The following is an 18,571-nucleotide window of genomic DNA, read 5'->3' as shown; positions in this document are numbered from 1 at the left end:
TTACTTGGATCGGAGGAAAACTCCTTAATGATTTGTTCTAAATGATTTAGGAAACAAATACAATTGCCTCTCTTTATCATTAAATTTAGGAAAGAAAGTACTTTTTACTCCCAAAGATAAAATTTTGCTAATTTGTACTGCCTCACCCTATGATTTATATCATTAACTTTTTTATTAGACGATAATACTAATAATAATCAAGGTCTTCCTTACCGTAAAAAAAAAAAATAAAATAAAAAATTAAAAAAATAAATAAATAAAAATAATTTTTTTAAAAAAGGGTTAGAGTAATTAACTAATTATCTTCAATATGCTACTATAATTTTCAATATAAGTTAAGACTGGTATTAGATCTTCATGTAGCACAAGCAACAATTTATGCTGCAATATAAAAACTACAAATTAAGCCAGGAATCAATTAATTGCCTTACTAACAAATAAGTTCCAAAAGACTTTCTCTAGTTACCATTTACCAAGTCTTATTAACCCACCTTAATGTGGTGTAAAATAGCAAAAGCAAAAGAAAGCAGAGTACTTTGTGCTCGACTTGGTACATCCAAGTGTAAAACAGAACTTGCAGCATTGCAAGGCTTTATTAAGTTTATATCAATCAATAATCGATGCTAAAGAACTCTCAGGGTAGCAAGACAATACTGATCAGACTGCTACAATTCAGTAGGGAAACTAGACCGTTTCAGGAAAGCTGGAAACGGGAAAGAAATGTACAGCACAAAGTCGATACAATGAAAAATGTAGATGTGCCACAATGGTAGTAGTAAAAACAGATGGTTATTACCATCTGATAGAGGTTTCATCATCCACAGTTAACGAATAAGAGCTTAAACGAAGCCAAGTACCAGGTTACATAAATATCAGCTACTATAAATTACTAATACTACGTAGTACACATTTATAAATTCAAAATATTGTACTCGTCTACATATACAAGCTCCCTGTTGAATTTCCTTTCCAACCAAACTAAATTAATAAAAAGAGCCCCAGTAGTGTAGAATCCTTCCACCACATCAAATTTATACCACAAAAGAAAACGTATGTCAAAATCCTCTTGCGATGCTTATTGCTTAAGCAATTAGAAGTTCCTGGGAATAATCGTAACCAGCTATGATGAAACCTGAATATCAATAAACATAAACACAATCAAGAATAAAAGAGCAATAATAATTTCATCATGATAGAAGATGGAGGTCATAAACCACCTTGATATCAATAAACATAAACACAATCAAGAATCAGAGAGCAATAATTTCATCATGATAGAAGATGGAGGTCCTAAACAATTTCATGCCTTGCACATCCAGAAAGCAATTATAACCATCAGAAAGTAGCAATCATAAAATGACACAAACAGGGCACTAAATCATTTTCACAACTATCTCAAATCACCCTCACTGCAGATAACACATCTGTCACAGAAAAAGGCAAGCTATTTGCTATTAGGGCGTTTGATACGGCCAAAAAAACGTGTACAGGCTCTTGGCAATTTGGCATACCCTGTGCTATCTAAGTGAAGCTGCCAGATGCATGTTTGTTATATGTTTCAGAAGTATGCCCATTTATTCTTTAATTCTATATAATCTGCAACTACTCTTTGTCCTACAGTAGTACAAAAAGATGGAGCAGATGTTGCTCCCTGAATGGAGTCAGTTTTGCAAACCACTAAAAAAGAAGTTGCTCCCTGAATGGAGTCAGTTTTGCAAACCACTAAAAAAGAATACAAATTTAGGCAGCTGAAAGTTCATTACATGTGCATATGGAAAGTTAAAGCAGATAAAAGACACGCAGAAACTCAAGAGACTGAAAATTATGGAGGTGAGGCTGTGAGGGAAAGGGAGCATCCATGCTATTGTAAGATTAAAAGGCATGAAAGCATTCTCTTTAAAAGAGGCAAGAGGAACACTGCAGAAAAAGTACAACGTTCGAGCTCCTAAATCTTAACAAATACAAAACCAGCGGGCATATATCAAACAATATATGGCGGTTACGACATCCTTTACTCTTAAGACGGGTTTAGGACCAATTATATATGGAATTTTGTAATAGACTGGAAATTCCAAATATACATATGAGAATGAGAAATGAGAATTAGGGAAAAACAATAGTCTATTGAAATCATTGAATTGGATTTTACATATGATACCAGCATAGAATGGCTGTACCTTCAAAAAAGCTAAGTTTTAAATAAATCAAAGAAAAATAGAAACTCTCATCCATTTCATCATCTACCCAGTCCCCCCATACTTATCTCGTGGTTTATAGCCTTTCACCTCTAAATTACTTATCTTCCTAGAGGTACTAGTCATATTCCACAACCTACTACAATGCTGCTTCCCAAATATCTGATGCAGTATATATTCCCTATAAGCATAAGAATCAGAACTTCTTGAACCATTGTCCAACATAATTAATAATCTCTCATTGTGCAATTCAAAAAACGATAACCTATTTGACTCCGTGTCACATCAACTAATTTGAGAAAGATAAGGTAGAAGTTCTCTCCTTGGCCCTTGCACGATTTGAAATCATCAATCATTTAAACCTAATCAAATCCAATAAATTTGTAAAATTCAAGCTAAAACATCTCCCTTGCATTACTTCCATCAAGATAGTACAAAACTGGAATCACAAGATTCTTTTATCTCAAATCAATGAAAGTGCACATACATACTATCACAATATTCATTGAAAAACCATTTAGCACTCCCATCAAAACTTATTTCAAACAAATTGTATTAAAAGAAATACATTTACAACCCCAAAGAGAGATGAATTTAGCAAAAATACCTCTTGCTAACAGATATAAAAGTATTAAACAAATCCATCAAACCATCCTATAGCATGAAGGCTTCATAACTCCACATTGACATACTCGAAAGTGAAATCCCCAGTCCGACTGGCCCATCACATACAATGATAAACAAAACAAAGATTCACGACCATAGCAATCATTCAAACCTAAACTTTCTTCAGATACTCCCACTCCCTATCCCTAATCATTCAAACCTAAATTTTCTTCAGATTTTTAGTTGGTCCACTTTCCCCTTTGGGCTATTTAGATATTGTAGTTCCAATTTTCCCATTTAGTTAAATTTAATGTCCAAATTACACACAGACCCTTACCTTTTGCATCTTTTTCATACTTTTTTGGCTCCCAAAGTTTTGCCTTACTTTCTCAAAAATTTTGACACGTCAGTCTTTTTTTTTTTAATAATAAACTACCCTAGTACCACCACCCTTAAATCATGTACCAATAGCAAATATAACTTAAAAACCAAGTATCTTCTTGCGCTGATGTGTTCTACACATTCAGATCAAACAATCATAAAATTTTAACCGTTGAGATCCTAGATCATCAACATCCTACATGTAGCTAGATACTCCCACTCCCTATCCCTAATCAGCATTTCCATCAAGTTCACTCAAACAAAAATAACAATAGGCTCATTGGCTCAAAACAGTCTTACAAGGCTACAAATGCAAAGCTTAACTCGATGAGAAAAGCATACTCAGCCTAACAACATGGTTTTTGCCCCGAGACACACCACCCTTGGTCACAGGCATAAAAGACCCATTTTTTCCTCCAAGACCACGATTCCAGATTTTCCGCAACAAAAAAAATGACCCATTAAAGTGCCATGATTTTCAGAAAAATATATTTTAAAGCAAGGCCTCAAATTATAAAAAAAATGAATAAACATACTTCTAAACTCCTAGACAAACACATTTATTATCACTTGTCTTAATCTCTCATCCCAAAGCTAACAAAAAATCCCACAATAACAACCCCAAAAAAAAAAGGCTACGTAGCCGAAGTACAAAGGACACAAATGTAGCTAGCTTGATGTGTGGCACAGAGATATATGGCGCAAAGGAAGTTGAGAGCAGTGGCATCTAGGAATAATAACCAATTTATACTTTCATGTTGAAATGGAAAGTACCAAAAAATGACTATATATGAACACAAAACAGTGAAGTCACTTACCCAAATGGCAAAGGGATATTTTTAAAGATTTGGGAAAAAAAAATATAAGGCTCTTGAGATATGGTCAGTGTAAATATTGAAAGTAGTAACAGTAGAGTGAGGAGAATATGATACAACACGATGACAGAAAATGGTTTTCCATGTTAACAGAAGAAAATCCAGGGTTTTTAAAGAAAGGGTCGATATTTTCGCCAGTCTCTCTATCTTCACTATCTCTTTATATAGATAACCCATTTTAGCATTCTATTTAAGCAGGTAGCATCCAAAATCTGGTAAGGACTTTTGGATCTTATCAGCAAATTTAAATTTTCTGCAGAAATATAAAAATTACTACAATAATTGATTCGGCAAAGAAAACGTTGAGAACGAACAAACTTCAAAGTTCATATTCAAGAAAAGGCAATGTTCTAGACTTCTAGAAAAGTTTTCATCAAAAATATACCACATTTGAGCAATAAGATAAGTAATTTTTTTCAAAAAAAAAAAAAATTAAATATATATAACAAAAAAAAAAAAAAAAAAATACAATGAGGAACAGATTGGTTTTGTCATGATAAACGTTTAACAGGGCTGAAAATTAAAAACCTACTCAAATACTCAGGCTTAAATGCTTAATAGAACTACAAACTAATTCACAAATATTAAACATTCAAGGTTTCAATCTTAACTCTAACTATGCTGTTCAATTATCCTGTAGCCCTGAAGTTGTAAATCTACACTCATTTCAGGAGGGGGGAAAAAAAGCATTAAAAATTCCACCTTCAACATCTTACTCATTCTAACATCAACATTCAGCAAGCAGCCAAACATTTCCACTCCCTTACCAACATTATATATCCTTGAGCAGTTGAGGAACTGAAACAATGCACAATATTGTAACAAACATCAAAGTCCATTTTCTACCTAGAAGATCAAAATTATAGAAATTACACAACATGATTAAGGCACCCACTACTGTGTCACTATTGCCATAAAAAACAGAGCCCAGAAATCCAAACAATATCAAACCTAGAAAGATAACATATTGATAAAGATGATCTTTCACCCATAGATATATAAATCCCAAAATAAAACCATGCTTTGCAGCCGCAAAACATCAAAATATCAGAAACTCCGAAGTCAATCAACATACTAAAAAATCCCTATTCCCTACTCCTTTCACATTGAACCTAATGATAATGAAAGCTACGAAGATGATTCACTAAAGTTTTAATAGTTGAACCTAAACCAACTTGCATCAAATCCTTATATTCTAGCCTTAAGGCAATAATCACACTCCATATCAGATAAGCATGAAAGTTTCATCTTTGAACCCTTGAGCATGTTGGGCATAGCCACTCCCATCATGATTCACACTTAAAAAGACAAATCAACATCACACCAAGCTTCAAATAATCCAAAATGGCAGTTCTGGAGATCGACATTATAATTATGCTTGCTTGAACGCCTCAATCCCATAAGTAGATACTTGAACCAACACGAGGACTTCCCAAGAGGTCACCCATTCTAGTACTACTCTCAATCATTGTGGTTCATGTCATGTGATGTGACAAAGCTTTACACTGGCTTGTCACTAACCTACCATAACCCTCCTCTTTCATCGACATTATAATTGTAAAAAAACATAAATATTAAAAAATAAAAATACACTCCTCTGCCCCTTGGGTTGTAAATCTACACACATTCATTTAAGAAAATCATAAACATCCTATTATCAGCCAGAAACTCCCATTCCCTTACCAGCATTATTTGTGCGGTTGAACTGAAACACCCACAAAATATTGTAACAAGCATCCAATTCCATCCTGTTCCTAGATGATCAAAATTATAGAAATTCCACAACATTAAACATTAAACCCACTAGTCCACTACTGTGACACCATTGCCATCAAAAACAGATCCCAAACATCAAAACAATATCCAGCCTCACGTCATCATCATAAAGAGAAAACTCAAACCCCCAAAACAACATTAAAAATTAACTAATTTATTAATGCATCCCATTTCATTCTGAAGTCTTACTGCACTTTCAGATGTTTCTCTAAGTGGAAACCAGCTCACAGGAAAAATCCCTGACCAAATTGGTGGCCTCAAATCACTTACTAGTTTTTCCCTTAGTAATAAGCATCTTAAAGGTCAAATTCCAGAGTCTCTTGCTTGTTTACAGAAAATGTACTCCTAAATCCTTTGCCAACTTCCTTTGTCAAAGATTTAGGATTGCCTTCTTTGCTGTCAATTGATTTGTCCTACAACAGACTTAGTCTAGGGACAGTCCCTAATTGGATGAGAAAAGAAAAACTTTCTGCTGTTCATTTAGCTGGCTGTGATCTTAAAGGGATTCTTCCTACCTTCATTACACCTATTTCTTTAACCTCTACTGGTATCTCCAACAATCATTTCATAGGTGGTATATCTGCTTTCTTACCACGCACAAACATATAAACCAACACACAGGTTTCACGTCATAACTACTCAAAAAGCTAGTTCTAGTTCAATCAGATTTACATTATAAAACCTAGAGTCAAAATGCATCCCTGGAAAAGTGATATTGCAATTTTACACTTAAATTCCCAATATAGATCACCAAACAAAGACAAAACAGTGAGCAATGCTCAAACCTTCTTAAGTAATGTACACAATAGATAAGCAATCATCTAAGCAGGGGAACCATGTAAGGCAGAAGTAGAGGGGGAGCAAAAGGGGCAGCATATAGGCACAGGCAGCGGGAGGCTTACAAGTTCAAACAAATAATTACGCACTCCTAATCCAATCCAAGAAGTTCAAACAAATAATTACACAACAACATACAAAAAAAAACCATCAAACATTATTCCTCAAACCCTAAAGTCACAAATTACACAATCATCAATCACACACTGTAAAAAACTCACCTTGATGTAACCAAATACCAAAATGATTCACTATTGACACAAATTCATAACCAAATAACAAATTATAACAAACACAAATTCATAAATTAACATACACTAGCAATCATATAAATTATTGTTCTTTCTCCTTACCCTTCAACAAACCATCAAGCTCCTCATTTGTAATCAAAATTAGGCATTGGAGTAGGCGTATCAAAGCTCTCCAAAACCGATTCACCCCCGCCGCTACTCGAACCACTCCCCTCCTTCTTCCCTTCACCGCCACCACCAAACCACCCACCAAACCACCCACCACTCTGACTCCCCTGCTCAGACCCACCAGCACCAGCACCAGCACCAGTTTGAGCATACCCATAACCCCCCATCTGCGGGGCCCCAGGACCACCACCCATCCCAGCTCCCGCCATACCCGGATCATCATACATAACCTGCGGTGGCGGCGACAAAACCCGATTAAACATAATCCCAGCACCTTCAATCAAAGCAAGAAGAACCCCACCAAAAGCGGCAGAACGAGCAGATGATCTGAGACCCTGACGCATCTGAAGGAACCCACCAGTGGCAGCTCCGGCAAAGATTGAATTCCAAGGATCTTCCTTTTGACGAAGATACACCATACCACAGTCGAAAGTTGAGAATAGACCACCCCAAACGGCGAACCCACCACCAGTTCGAGGTGCGCTCATTCGAACGGTGTTGGCCCCACCAAGAAAGCGCTCACCTTTAGGGGAATTGTAGGCTCCCTTGATGAAATGGAAGACTGAACCTCCAACGGCTCCCATGGCGAAGGCGCCGCCCAAGTCGTCGAGGATTCGGTCGGGACATGGTTCTCGAGATGTTTCTGGTGTTCCCATGGCGGCTGGAGGAGAGAGAAAATTGGTGGGATTTGAGAGAGAAAGAGAGAAGAGGGGTTTGTGTTTGAGAAAGGGTTTACGATTTGAAGCCTTTTTTGTCTGTGTGACTTTCCCCTTCTTCACGTTTTCTCTCGTGCCTCGTCTCTTCTTGTTAGGTATTGTTCGAATTAGAGGTAGCGGGTAGCTTTTAACGTTCTAGTACTGAGTATTGATTAGGCTAGCGAATAGCTATTAATTTGTAATGAATAGAGATTAGCTGTTAAAGTAATTATTAATAGTGTAAATATTTGACATAAGTAGTGGTTTAAATGTTAAAATATAAGTATTAAAATTCATACATATATATTGTTTAAAAAGTAACCAAAATTTGATAAATGTTACCCATTACCCGTATACGCTACTCTTTTTAACGTTCGAGAAAAGGTGAAAACCTACCTAAACACTACCTCTACCGTTAAGGCGCTAATCACTACTTAAATCACCACTTTGCTAAATACTCTTACTTGTTTTCTACTATTGTTTAGATTGGTTAGAACGCACTTGTTTTTTTACTATTGTTTAGATTGGTTAAAACGCTACCGTCAAATAAAGGGTAAATTCAAGTTTATCTCTGAGATAAATCTGTGAATATATCTCCTCTCACAATTTATTCATTTTCTTTTATTATTTAAATGATAAAATGAAAATAATAAAGTGGCACAGAGATCAATGCATAAAGTTACGAGGAGATATAAACTGAAATGTTAATCTCCGAGATTAACTGGGGCTCCCTCTCAAATAAAGTCTTAGGGATTTTTTTTTTTTTTTTTTTTCATTTAGTCTTTAAAATTAGAAAACCAAAGAAAATATGAAGTACAAAGCATTCGGAAGGGTCACACAGCTGAGTAGCTCACACTACACTATCTCCTTGATAACCTCCGGTTTCCGGCGAGAAGCAGGAGAAGGTTGGCCTGAACTAGCGCTCTGGCCGGAAAATGGTGTAGCCACTGAATATCAACTAAGCATAGGTATTTTCTTGCGTCTTTTTTGTGCTAATTTCTGAATAAATTCATCATAAATTATAATAATTTTGTTGCAAATTACTATCATTATGTACTGTAATTTGTCTAAGAATCAAGCTCTACCTATGGCATTAAGGGTTTCTTCACAACCCAGTTCACTTCACACCTCAAAGATTCAATTTTTATCACATGGGGTTTATCCAAAACCCTCTATAAACCCTAACTGTACAATTTTTGCTGCTCCTCTTTGTGGGTCTTCTCAAAGAGCTCATAACACGATTCAATTTCTTAAACCCACAAAAAATCTGTTGAGTTTTGGTAAAATTTGTGTTGAATTTGGATTGCCAAAGTGTGAATTTAGGGGAATTAGGAGTTTATCAAGTTTGAATAGTGCTGCTGAGGATAGTGGTGTGGTTAGAGGTGGAAATTCTCTGCCTTGGTTAGATGAAAGTAAAGTGAGGGAGTCGAGGAGGCCGGAGAGGCCTGAGAGAGTTGTGAAAGCGAAAGTTGGAAGTAAATCATCCTGGGAGGTTTCAGCTGAGAAGTTTCTTCAGAAAAGTGGGAGCTCATCAGTTCAGGATGAGAGGAGGGGGAGCAGGCCGGTTGACGTGGCAGAAAACTGGCATAAGCCGCGTTTTGAAAGAAATGATAATGTTGAGGAAAATGGTGATGAGAGGAGGAGGAGCAGGCGGGTTGACGTGGAAAAAAACTGGCAGAAGCCACATATTGAAAGAAATGACAATGGTGACGAAAATGGGGATGGTGATAATGATGTGATTGATGATTCTAGATGGAATAAGATAAGGACTAGGGCTAGTAGATTGGTGAATGCTAGAGTGGGTTTTGAGAAGCCAGAGGTGCGAAGGTGGAATAAGCAAGAAAGCTGGGGTAAGAAGACGTTTAAAGAGGCAACTGAGTCGAGCGTTCCAAAGATGATCGGGGAAGGGGTGTACGGGGTTGGACCAGTTTTGGCTGCTTTAACTGCTGGAAGAAGAGAATTCTATACTCTCTATGTTCAGGAAGGACTAGAGTTGAGTAAGAATAACAAGAAAAAGAAGGATAAGAAGGGTTTTGAAAAGGTGTTGAAGATTTCAGAGAAGATCGGTTTAAGCATTAGAGAGATTTCCAAGCATGATCTCAACATGGTCAGTGATAACCGCCCACATCAAGGTCTTGTGCTAGACTCTTCTCCATTAGAGATGGTGAACATAAAGGAATTGGACCCTGTCTCTGTTGAACAAGATCAGGGTGTTCTTTGGGTAGCTTTAGATGAGGTCACTGATCCTCAGAATTTGGGAGCCATCATCCGATCTTCATATTTCTTTGGAGCATCAGGGGTGGTACTATGTAGGAAGAATTCAGCTCCTTTAAGTGGTGTGGTGAGCAAAGCCAGTGCTGGTTCACTTGAGCTGATGGAGATTAGATCTTGTAAGAACATGATGCAATTTTTGACATCGTCTTCTGAAAATGGTTGGCGAGTTCTTGGAGGCTCGGTTGCCTCTAGAGCTGTTCCCTTACGTGAGATTGCACCTGGAGAACCCACTATTCTTGTTTTGGGGAGTGAAGGAACAGGTTTGAGGCCTCTTGTTGAGAGGTCATGTACTCAATTGGTGAGAATTCCAGGAAATATTCCCATGGATATATCACTGACAGGAGTTGAGGATAATGTGGAAGCTGACACAGATAATAAGTTGTCTGCTGAAGAGTTTCAGTCCTTTATGGCCGTGGAGAGTTTAAATGTCAGTGTTGCAGCAGGTGTTCTTTTGCATCATTTAATTGGAAACAACTATTCAAGCGATAGCCAATCCTACCATCAAGTTGACTTGGATTCAGATGCCCTTGATTAAGCTTAGAATTTTTGCCTTCAATTGTAACTTGTAAGTCATATGCTCATATTTGCTTGTATCCTTGCCAAATTTTGTTAATCAGTAGTAGTTCAGGGCCTTTTTTAGTGTTTTGTATGTTTAATAAGAAACACAATTTGATTAGTGAGATCTATATGAATTTTGTTATTCTGATAAGCTTAATTTGAGAATTATACTTCGCAGTATTTACAATGACCCCCCTGCATCAAAATATATACAAAAGCAATTAACATGCCCCTTGAAGGACCTTGTTTTCCATCTCTGTCTCTCTCTCTTAAAGAACCAAAAGAAAGGGGGGAGATAGAGAAACAGTTGAGATGCCTATTGTGCTATGTTATGCATATTTTAATCATCGAAAATCTAATTTCTCTGCCAACGTTGAGCAGGTTGCATTTCTGCCTTTCTGGGTTTTACTTTGACTTTGTTGATTCTTCCTTTCCCAGTAAATATATGACTGGAGTAACATATGTATTTGATGCTACAGTGCTTCTACTTTCCTCTATATATTGGGCCTGTACCACAAGAAACTGGAATATACAAGGGAGTTATTATTAGTAGACCTCATTCCACGCAAGCACTTCTCGATCTAGTTGGCCTTTACTCATGTGTAGTTAGTTTAGAAGGGTCAAACTAAGCTTGGACCAATATGTAATCATTGTTTAATGATTTGAAATCTATTGTGTTATTATTGTAATTACAATGCTTAATTAATTGTTTGTCCAAGCTTGACTTTGATTTGAATGCAACTAGAGTTTGTTCAAATTTCTTCTTAAGGTGAAACACTTAAACATGGACACAAACAGAGCTCAGATACTCCTTTAAACTTGGTTTTATGATTAAGGGCACTTGAATTGGGCATATGTTTTAGTGTTCACAAATGTTGATGCAGGTAGGGGTTTACCTTTGTGTGAGGCTACTGTGGCCCTTGCTTTAGACTTTGATTATTATAAAAACTCTTTCTCTAATATGCATGAAAAGAACAACTTGGAGTAGTTGCTAGCTTCCTCAATATAAAATCCTTGATGCTTAAGCTGTTGCATGAAATCAAAGTTTTGTAATGTCGTTTCCTTTATCATGTGAGTAAATGAGCATTTGCTATTGGGAAACACAAAAAAAAGGTCCAAGCTGACAAATAAAAAGCATTTCTTTGTTTCCATCTTTAGGATTCTGGAATAATGTTAAGGGTTCCCTAAATGCATGCAAGTTTGTGTTATCAGGCTAATAGCTAAGGTGAGGCATGGAGAACTGTGGAAAAAAAATGAGTAAATGCTTCTATATGATCACTCGAATTCTGAAGAGCTGATGGCTCAATAGAAATCATTTCCAATGCATTATGTAAGTGCAGGTCATTCTTATTATATTTTTTTAGGCTATTTGTCTTTTGGGATATTCCAACACAATGTTATTAAAATCGCGATTCGAATCCACCTAAACAATGTAAATCGTCGGTAGAATCGATAAGTTGTAGAATCGGTGGAATCATTACCAATTTTACGATTCTATTCTGATTCTAACGATTCCACGCCTGCAAAAAGTCTGATTTTCCGAAACCCATAACTTTTTATTGCGTTGTTGGAATTAGGCTTATAATATATTATTAGAAAACTATTGAGGTCTACTTTCTAACAGAATTGGTCCCGTACCCATATCATTTATAAATTTTATGTTATAGCCTAAAGAGTGTAAGGGTGTCATAGCTGAGCGCTTCAGATTAACTTTAGTCAATGACTTATATATTATTCAAATAAACCATAATAAAGCTTTTGAAACATCAATTTTAATAACTTTTGAAATTGTATCCAACCATTTAAATTTTGTGGGCATAATAGTCTTATGACTCAACTTCGGGCATGTAAAAACCACTTTTATAGCATGAGTTTGTTAGTTGTAGTTGTCATTCTTTAGCTATCTAGTTAAAATGAACTAACATGACACTTAGATTTTAATTATCATTGGATTTTTTATTAAGGGATAATTTTACGAGTCAACAATGTTATTTTTTTCATAATTTAACAACAATTGTCTCGTACTCTCATGGTTAAGAATGTGTACCAATAATCTGACTTTATAGTTAATAGTGTATTGTTTGAGTTATGCACGTGCGAAATTTACTTCTAAAACTATTTTATGTTTGTAATGTCGATATTATGTTATCAACAATATATATTATTATCATTCTCATTGCTTGAAAATTATGTATGTAGTCATTAGTTACATATTGAAGCCAATTTTACCATTTCGTAGATCGTACGATCCTACGATTCGATTTTACCGATTCGATTCTACCCCATTCACCAATTTAAGGTAGAATCCTGATTCTGATAACTATGATTCAACATGTTTAAGAAATTATAAGAAGCATAGATGCTGTGATAAAGGTGTGTTATGTTCATCAACTGTCAGTATAAGAGTTAAGATTTGTTGAATCAAGTTTGAGCTTTATCTCTCATGGAGAAGTAATCCATTGTGCGTCAGCTTTATTGATTTCAAGAATATCTCACAGTTAAATATAGGGTAAAGTGGTAGTAGGCACATTCCAAAATTAAGTGGATATATAAAGGCTATAGAGCTGAGAGAAATTGCATAAAACCCAAAGATTATTTTGACTGGAGTTGTATATATTTCTCATTATTTGAAAGCAAGGCCGAGTAATTTAATAACTTGGGCTATGCTGATCCTCATAGGAAGCAGATAATAGTTGAACAGCGAGCTATGCACAACCAGCTTATTTCTCTATTTACAAGTCATTTAACCCTTTTTCAGCTGTATCACTGTATCAGAACTAGCTGTCTATCAGGGACTTATTCAACCTTCTGAATTAAAGAGTTATGCTTTTGACTCCCTGCTTAAATATATTGTAAGTTAATTACTTGATTATCATAATGACATGCTTCTACTTTTCTTTTTTCTTTTTTCTTTTATTTTTTTTTTTTGATTGAATTATGTACATGAATGATGTTTTAAGACCTCATTTCTCTGATATGTTTAAGAGGAACCGTTTCAATTTAAAATATTCTAGGATGTTTGGAATTACATCTGAAACAAACTCTTTGTTAGATGTTACTATGTTAGCAGCCTTTCCTGCATAAGCTAGGCCTGCTGAACCAATCTTTGGATCAGTAAGAGCTCAGGAAATGAGCGGCCATTTGTGTGTTTTGGCCCTCTCCTACTCGGCCACACTCAGAGAGTGACAAGAGAGAAATACCTCGCTTGATATTGCTTTAAACTTGTAACTCTGTCTTGGCTTTAATACCGTTATAATCACCGTACTTTTATTGTTGCAAGGGTTAAATGTAGTAGGTCAATGAGTACACTTTGCACGAAATGCAGGTTTGGGCGAGCTAAAACAGACCGAATTTCACTGGTTGATAACAATATCATATCTCCGATTTTATCATTATTAATAATGTGTTAACCAAGTGTGCTCTTGTACTGGTTAATAACAGCATCATGTCTCTGATTTTATCCCAGCCACTAAAACTTGGTGCAGCTAGGTACCCTTAAAGTAGTGATAATTGAATTTTCCTTTGATTTAATGCCTATTTGGTAGGTTTTTTAGAGCAATTTCTTGTCCACCTTTTTCTTAATATACTTTGATATGGACATATGGTAATGACAGATATTTTGATGGAATGTTCTTGCTGTGAAAGGGGAAAGGTGATGTAAGTATGTAACCAGTGAGCCTATAAAACATCCCTGCTGTCTGAATCCAATATATAAGTCTTAAAGATGTCTCTCGATTTTTATACTGCAATTAATTTTGTGACCTGTGTGCCACTCAGTGTCATTGTGTAAATTCTGTAAGACCATTTTGTGCACTATACATGTTCTTTAACATATTTTTGGTGCATCTTTTATCTAGGGGTAAATGCAGATTATTAGGAAATAAACCGAGTGAGGAATTGTGCCTGTTTAGACTTTGTAACAGAACTATCACAGTTGTAGGACTGACAACATAAGCTCAACATTCATTAAAAGTTTATAAAAGTTTAAGACATCTTAAAAGAAGTTTCAATGAAATAAAGCTGAGTATTCAAATGATAAAAATGTTAACTATAAAATTAAGTCTAGAACATAAACATTGCAGCTCATTAGTCCTTCTCACTTCTTCAACATTAATAAAATCGAGCACATTCCGAACAACTGATATGTTCACAATGTTGAATTCCAGGGGTTTCATCATCTGCAAAAAATAAAAATAAAAACATTTTAACTTTTTAATTAAAATAAGTTTCAAAAAGTGAAAATAAATAATAAATGGAAATTAATAATAAATTAATAATAAATGTCCAAAACATAAAATAAATCTGTTAACCATACCAATAAAATCAAGCTTGCAACAATGAATGACATTTCGATCCTCATATGATGCAGATGCGAAGAACATCTCAAGATCATTGTCAGTGCCTCTGATTTTGGCCCAAAAATTCATGTGATGGCCAAAATCATTGGGGTCATGTGGGGATTGAATTAGTGTCAATCCACCAAGACGACGGACATACTTGTAATCAGATCCCTGACATTTTTATTAAATAAATAATTAGAAAATAAAGATACAACATTAAAAAAAATATATATAATAAAAATAAAAAAATCAGAATAAGAGAAGAAAAATTACGTTTTCACTATTATATACTCTCAAAGCACGTTCAGCATCCATATAGAAATGGTCATCTAAAACCTCCGATTCATCGGCTCTCGCGGGTAATAACATGAAGTTTTGACTATAATGAAAAATAAAAAAATCCCCCCAAAAAATCAAGTCAATCAACAAATAATAAAATAATTACTGATAAAATAAATTATTTATTAAAGTGAGAAACATACAATAGAGGTTGTACACGATGCTGATTTTGAGAAATGTCAACCACGCTGCATAAAAAAACAATAAGAATTTGTTTAATTCACTAAAGTCCTAACAAAGAAGACATGGTTTCATAAAATCATAACTCCATATTAACATCAACATTTTTGGTTCATTCTTAAAACGAATTTTATTTCTCATTATGTACTGTTTGATTCACTTTTACAATAGATTTTCTTTTGAATTTGATATATATCAAAATTGAATATTAATTTTGTTAAGGTGAAAAAAAAATACAAATTGCTAAAGCAATAAATTAAACATAGACGTTAATCTTAATATCAAGAAAGCTTGTCATTAGATCACATCAAAAAAATATGTTTATGGCCGGATAAAGGGTATATTTGATGTCACATTTTCTCTCCTCCTCGCATTCTAGTGTGACTTTCAAGAGTAAGAGATTGATTCTAGTTGTTAAAAAATCTATCTAGACATAAAAATGCCAGAAAAATTAGAGTGTGATTAAGGGTTTACTCATCACTGATGTCAATGATGTCACCGAATTCAGTGCTATCACTGTCAGCTGGCCAACTGCAAAATAAATAAATCCATACTAGAATTTTAGAAAAAATTAAATTCGTATAAAATCAGAGAAAAAGAAACCTAAGAGAACTAAAAATTTTGGTCAAATTAACAGATTGAACAAAAAAGATTAACCGCAATAATAAATCCATACTAAAATTAAAAAAAATAAACAAAATTGATGCTCGAAAGAAATCAGAAAAAATAAACCAAAGGGACGAGGTTAAGTAAAAATTTATAGTCATAAACATATTGAACCAAAAAAAGAAATTACGATGGTGATGGCAGTTTCAGGCAATAAGGGGACGAGGGGAGCAAGATACGGGGAAGATAACATAACATGGTTCAAACAGAATCGTCAATCAATTGTCAAAAACAATGAATAATTAATTAAAATTGGAGAAACAAAAAATCAAATCAGAATAATAAGCAATCATTATCTGAATTTATAAGCCATAAACCCAGAATTGAAATTGAACTCTCATCCATTTTTCATCATCTAGCATGTCTCCCCATACTTATCTTGTGATTTATTGCCTTTCACCTCTAACTTACTTATCTTGCTAGAGGTACTAGTCATATTTCACTACCTAACTATAATGCTACTTCCCAAATATCATTCCCTATAATGCATAAGAATCAGAACTTGTTGAACCATTGTCCAATATGATAAATAATTGTGCAATTCAAAAAAGGATAACCTATTTGACTCCCAGTCACATCAACTAATTTGAGAAAGATAAGGTACAGCACCATTTGAAATCATCAATCATTTATATTAAACCTAATCAAATCCAATAAATTTGTAAAATCAAGCTAGAACGAACGTCTCCCTTGCAATACTTCCACTAAGATAGTACAAAATTGTAATCCCAAATCAATGAAAGTGCACATACATACTATGTAATATTCATTAAAAATCCATTTTAGCACTCCCTTCAAAACTTGTTTCGGACAAATTGTATTAAAAAAAATACATTTACAACCCAAAGAGATATTAATTTAACAAAAATACCTCTAGCCAACAGATATAAAAGTAATAGACAAATCATCAAACCACCATATAGCATTAAAGGTTCATAACTCCACATTGACATACTCAAAAGTTGAAATGCCTAGTCCTACTGGCCCATCATATACAACGATCAACAAAACAAAACAAAGATTCATGACCATAGCAGGCTTAATTTGCTATTACAAATACTAATTCAATATAATGCAATCATTCAAACAGTCAAACCTAAACTTCCATATTAAAATTTTGGTCAAATTAACAGATTGAACAAAAAATATTAACCACGATAGTAAATCCATATTTTGAATTTTAAAAAATTAAACAAAAGCATTTGAAAGAAATCAGGAAAAAAAAAGAAAGAAATTACGATGGTGATGGCGGTTTTAACTTTCAAGCAATAAGGGGACGAGCGAGGGGAGTAAGATATATAACAGTACATGATTTGAACAGAATCATTAATCAATTGTCAAAAACAATAAATAAGGCAGTCATCATCACCATCACCATCGTCGTAGGAAACATCAAATTGCCAGCCATCAGATTCGTCATTTTCGAACGATCGATCAAGATCAGAGATAGATTTTGAGGAGATCATTGTGAACACCAATTTTAAGTAAGATAAATAAGGGTTTTTTTTTTTTTTTTTTTTTTGATGGGTGTCTTTATATATACCTCATTGTATTGTATTTAATTTATGAATAATCCAACCAAAATTAGGTTAAATGACACATGGAAAAAACAATTATCTTAGGGCTTGTTTGGCATCATTTTTGGTTTTTAGTTTCCTGTTTTTTTGAAAACTAAAAACAAAAAACAGGAAACAAGAAAAAGGTGTTTCCACTTTTTTGTTGTCAGTTTTCAAAATTATCATGATTTTAATAAGTCTAAATATTTTTTGATCCATTATGTGACATATATAATGTACTTTTAAAAAACAAAAAACCAAAAAACAGAAAACCACAATGATGCCAAACGGACCCTTAATTTTTATATAATTTATGAATAATCCCCATGCATTGCACGGGATCTAAACTAGTTGTTAATATAATACATCAATATCAATCGATCAATCAATATATTAAAACTACATGTAAGACCATATAAGTGTTTTATAAGTTCAATGGTAAATTAGTATTAATTTTCTTTTTATTACACTTAATAGTCAGGAATAATAACCTTCAACAAGTTTCTGGTGCGGCAAGGTGCCACATCAGTAACCACTAAAAGAAATAGGCCGATTTCCGACCGAAGTATTCCAACGAATACGAAAATCCGTCGCAAATCGCAAAATTTCTGACGGAATAAAATTCTGTCGGAAAAATTCTGTCAGAATTTTCCGACGAATTTCAAACAGTTCCGACGGAAATTCCGTAGGAAAGCATATTCCGACGGATTTAAATGCGTCGGAATTTTCCGTCGAAAAGGCATCTGACTATATTTATTTTAAAAAAAAAAGGAAAACTTCGTATAAATAGCTAACCCTAAGCAAACCCCTCATTTCAATTCCCCTTTCTCTCTCTTCTCTTTCCCTTAAACCGCCGCACTCCTTCTCTCTCTTC

At 34.5% G+C, this 18,571-nt stretch overlaps 2 protein-coding genes and 1 pseudogene across 3 annotated transcripts; 1 reads left to right on the top strand and 2 right to left on the bottom strand.

The window, feature by feature from the left end:
• Positions 1–725: 725 nt before the first annotated feature.
• LOC145578637 (mitochondrial import inner membrane translocase subunit TIM17-2 pseudogene) lies at positions 726–7,868 on the bottom strand (annotated as a pseudogene). Its single transcript, XR_014098894.1, has 2 exons — positions 7,024–7,868; positions 726–1,132 (listed from the first exon to the last, which is right to left on the bottom strand). The product of XR_014098894.1 is annotated as a mitochondrial import inner membrane translocase subunit TIM17-2 pseudogene (transcript).
• A 698-nt stretch (positions 7,869–8,566) lies between these two features.
• Positions 8,567–10,786, top strand: LOC145578636 (uncharacterized). The gene has a single exon (XM_081635931.1). It carries the CDS (start codon positions 8,836–8,838, stop codon positions 10,591–10,593), a length of 1,758 nt encoding a protein of 585 aa, XP_081492057.1. The 5' UTR covers positions 8,567–8,835; the 3' UTR covers positions 10,594–10,786.
• Positions 10,787–14,711: 3,925 nt separating this feature from the next.
• LOC145578635 (uncharacterized) lies at positions 14,712–15,300 on the bottom strand. Its single transcript, XM_081635930.1, has 3 exons — positions 15,230–15,300; positions 14,932–15,127; positions 14,712–14,794 (listed from the first exon to the last, which is right to left on the bottom strand). The coding sequence occupies exons 1-3, from the start codon at positions 15,269–15,271 to the stop codon at positions 14,727–14,729; spliced, it is 306 nt and encodes a 101-aa protein (XP_081492056.1). The 5' UTR covers positions 15,272–15,300; the 3' UTR covers positions 14,712–14,726.
• Between the last annotated feature and the right edge of the window lie 3,271 nt (positions 15,301–18,571).

The sequence above is a fragment of the Chenopodium album genome, chromosome 14, assembly GCF_948465745.1.
Source record: "Chenopodium album chromosome 14, dcCheAlbu1.1, whole genome shotgun sequence".
Classification (NCBI taxonomy): domain Eukaryota; kingdom Viridiplantae; phylum Streptophyta; class Magnoliopsida; order Caryophyllales; family Amaranthaceae; genus Chenopodium; species Chenopodium album.
This window is presented reverse-complemented; position numbering and strand designations above follow the sequence as displayed.

Excerpts from the sequence above, each read along its gene's own strand:
- LOC145578636 (XM_081635931.1), top strand. The coding sequence starts at position 8,836 with ATGTACTGTAATTTGTCTAAGAATCAAGCTCTACCTATGGCATTAAGG.
- LOC145578635 (XM_081635930.1), bottom strand. The coding sequence starts at position 15,271 with ATGGATGCTGAACGTGCTTTGAGAGTATATAATAGTGAAAAC. Across the intron at positions 15,128-15,229 it reads GAGTATATAATAGTGAAAAC|GGATCTGATTACAAGTATGT; the intron begins GTAATTTTTCTT and ends TAAAAATGTCAG. Across the intron at positions 14,795-14,931 it reads TTGCAAGCTTGATTTTATTG|ATGATGAAACCCCTGGAATT; the intron begins GTATGGTTAACA and ends TATTTTTTGCAG.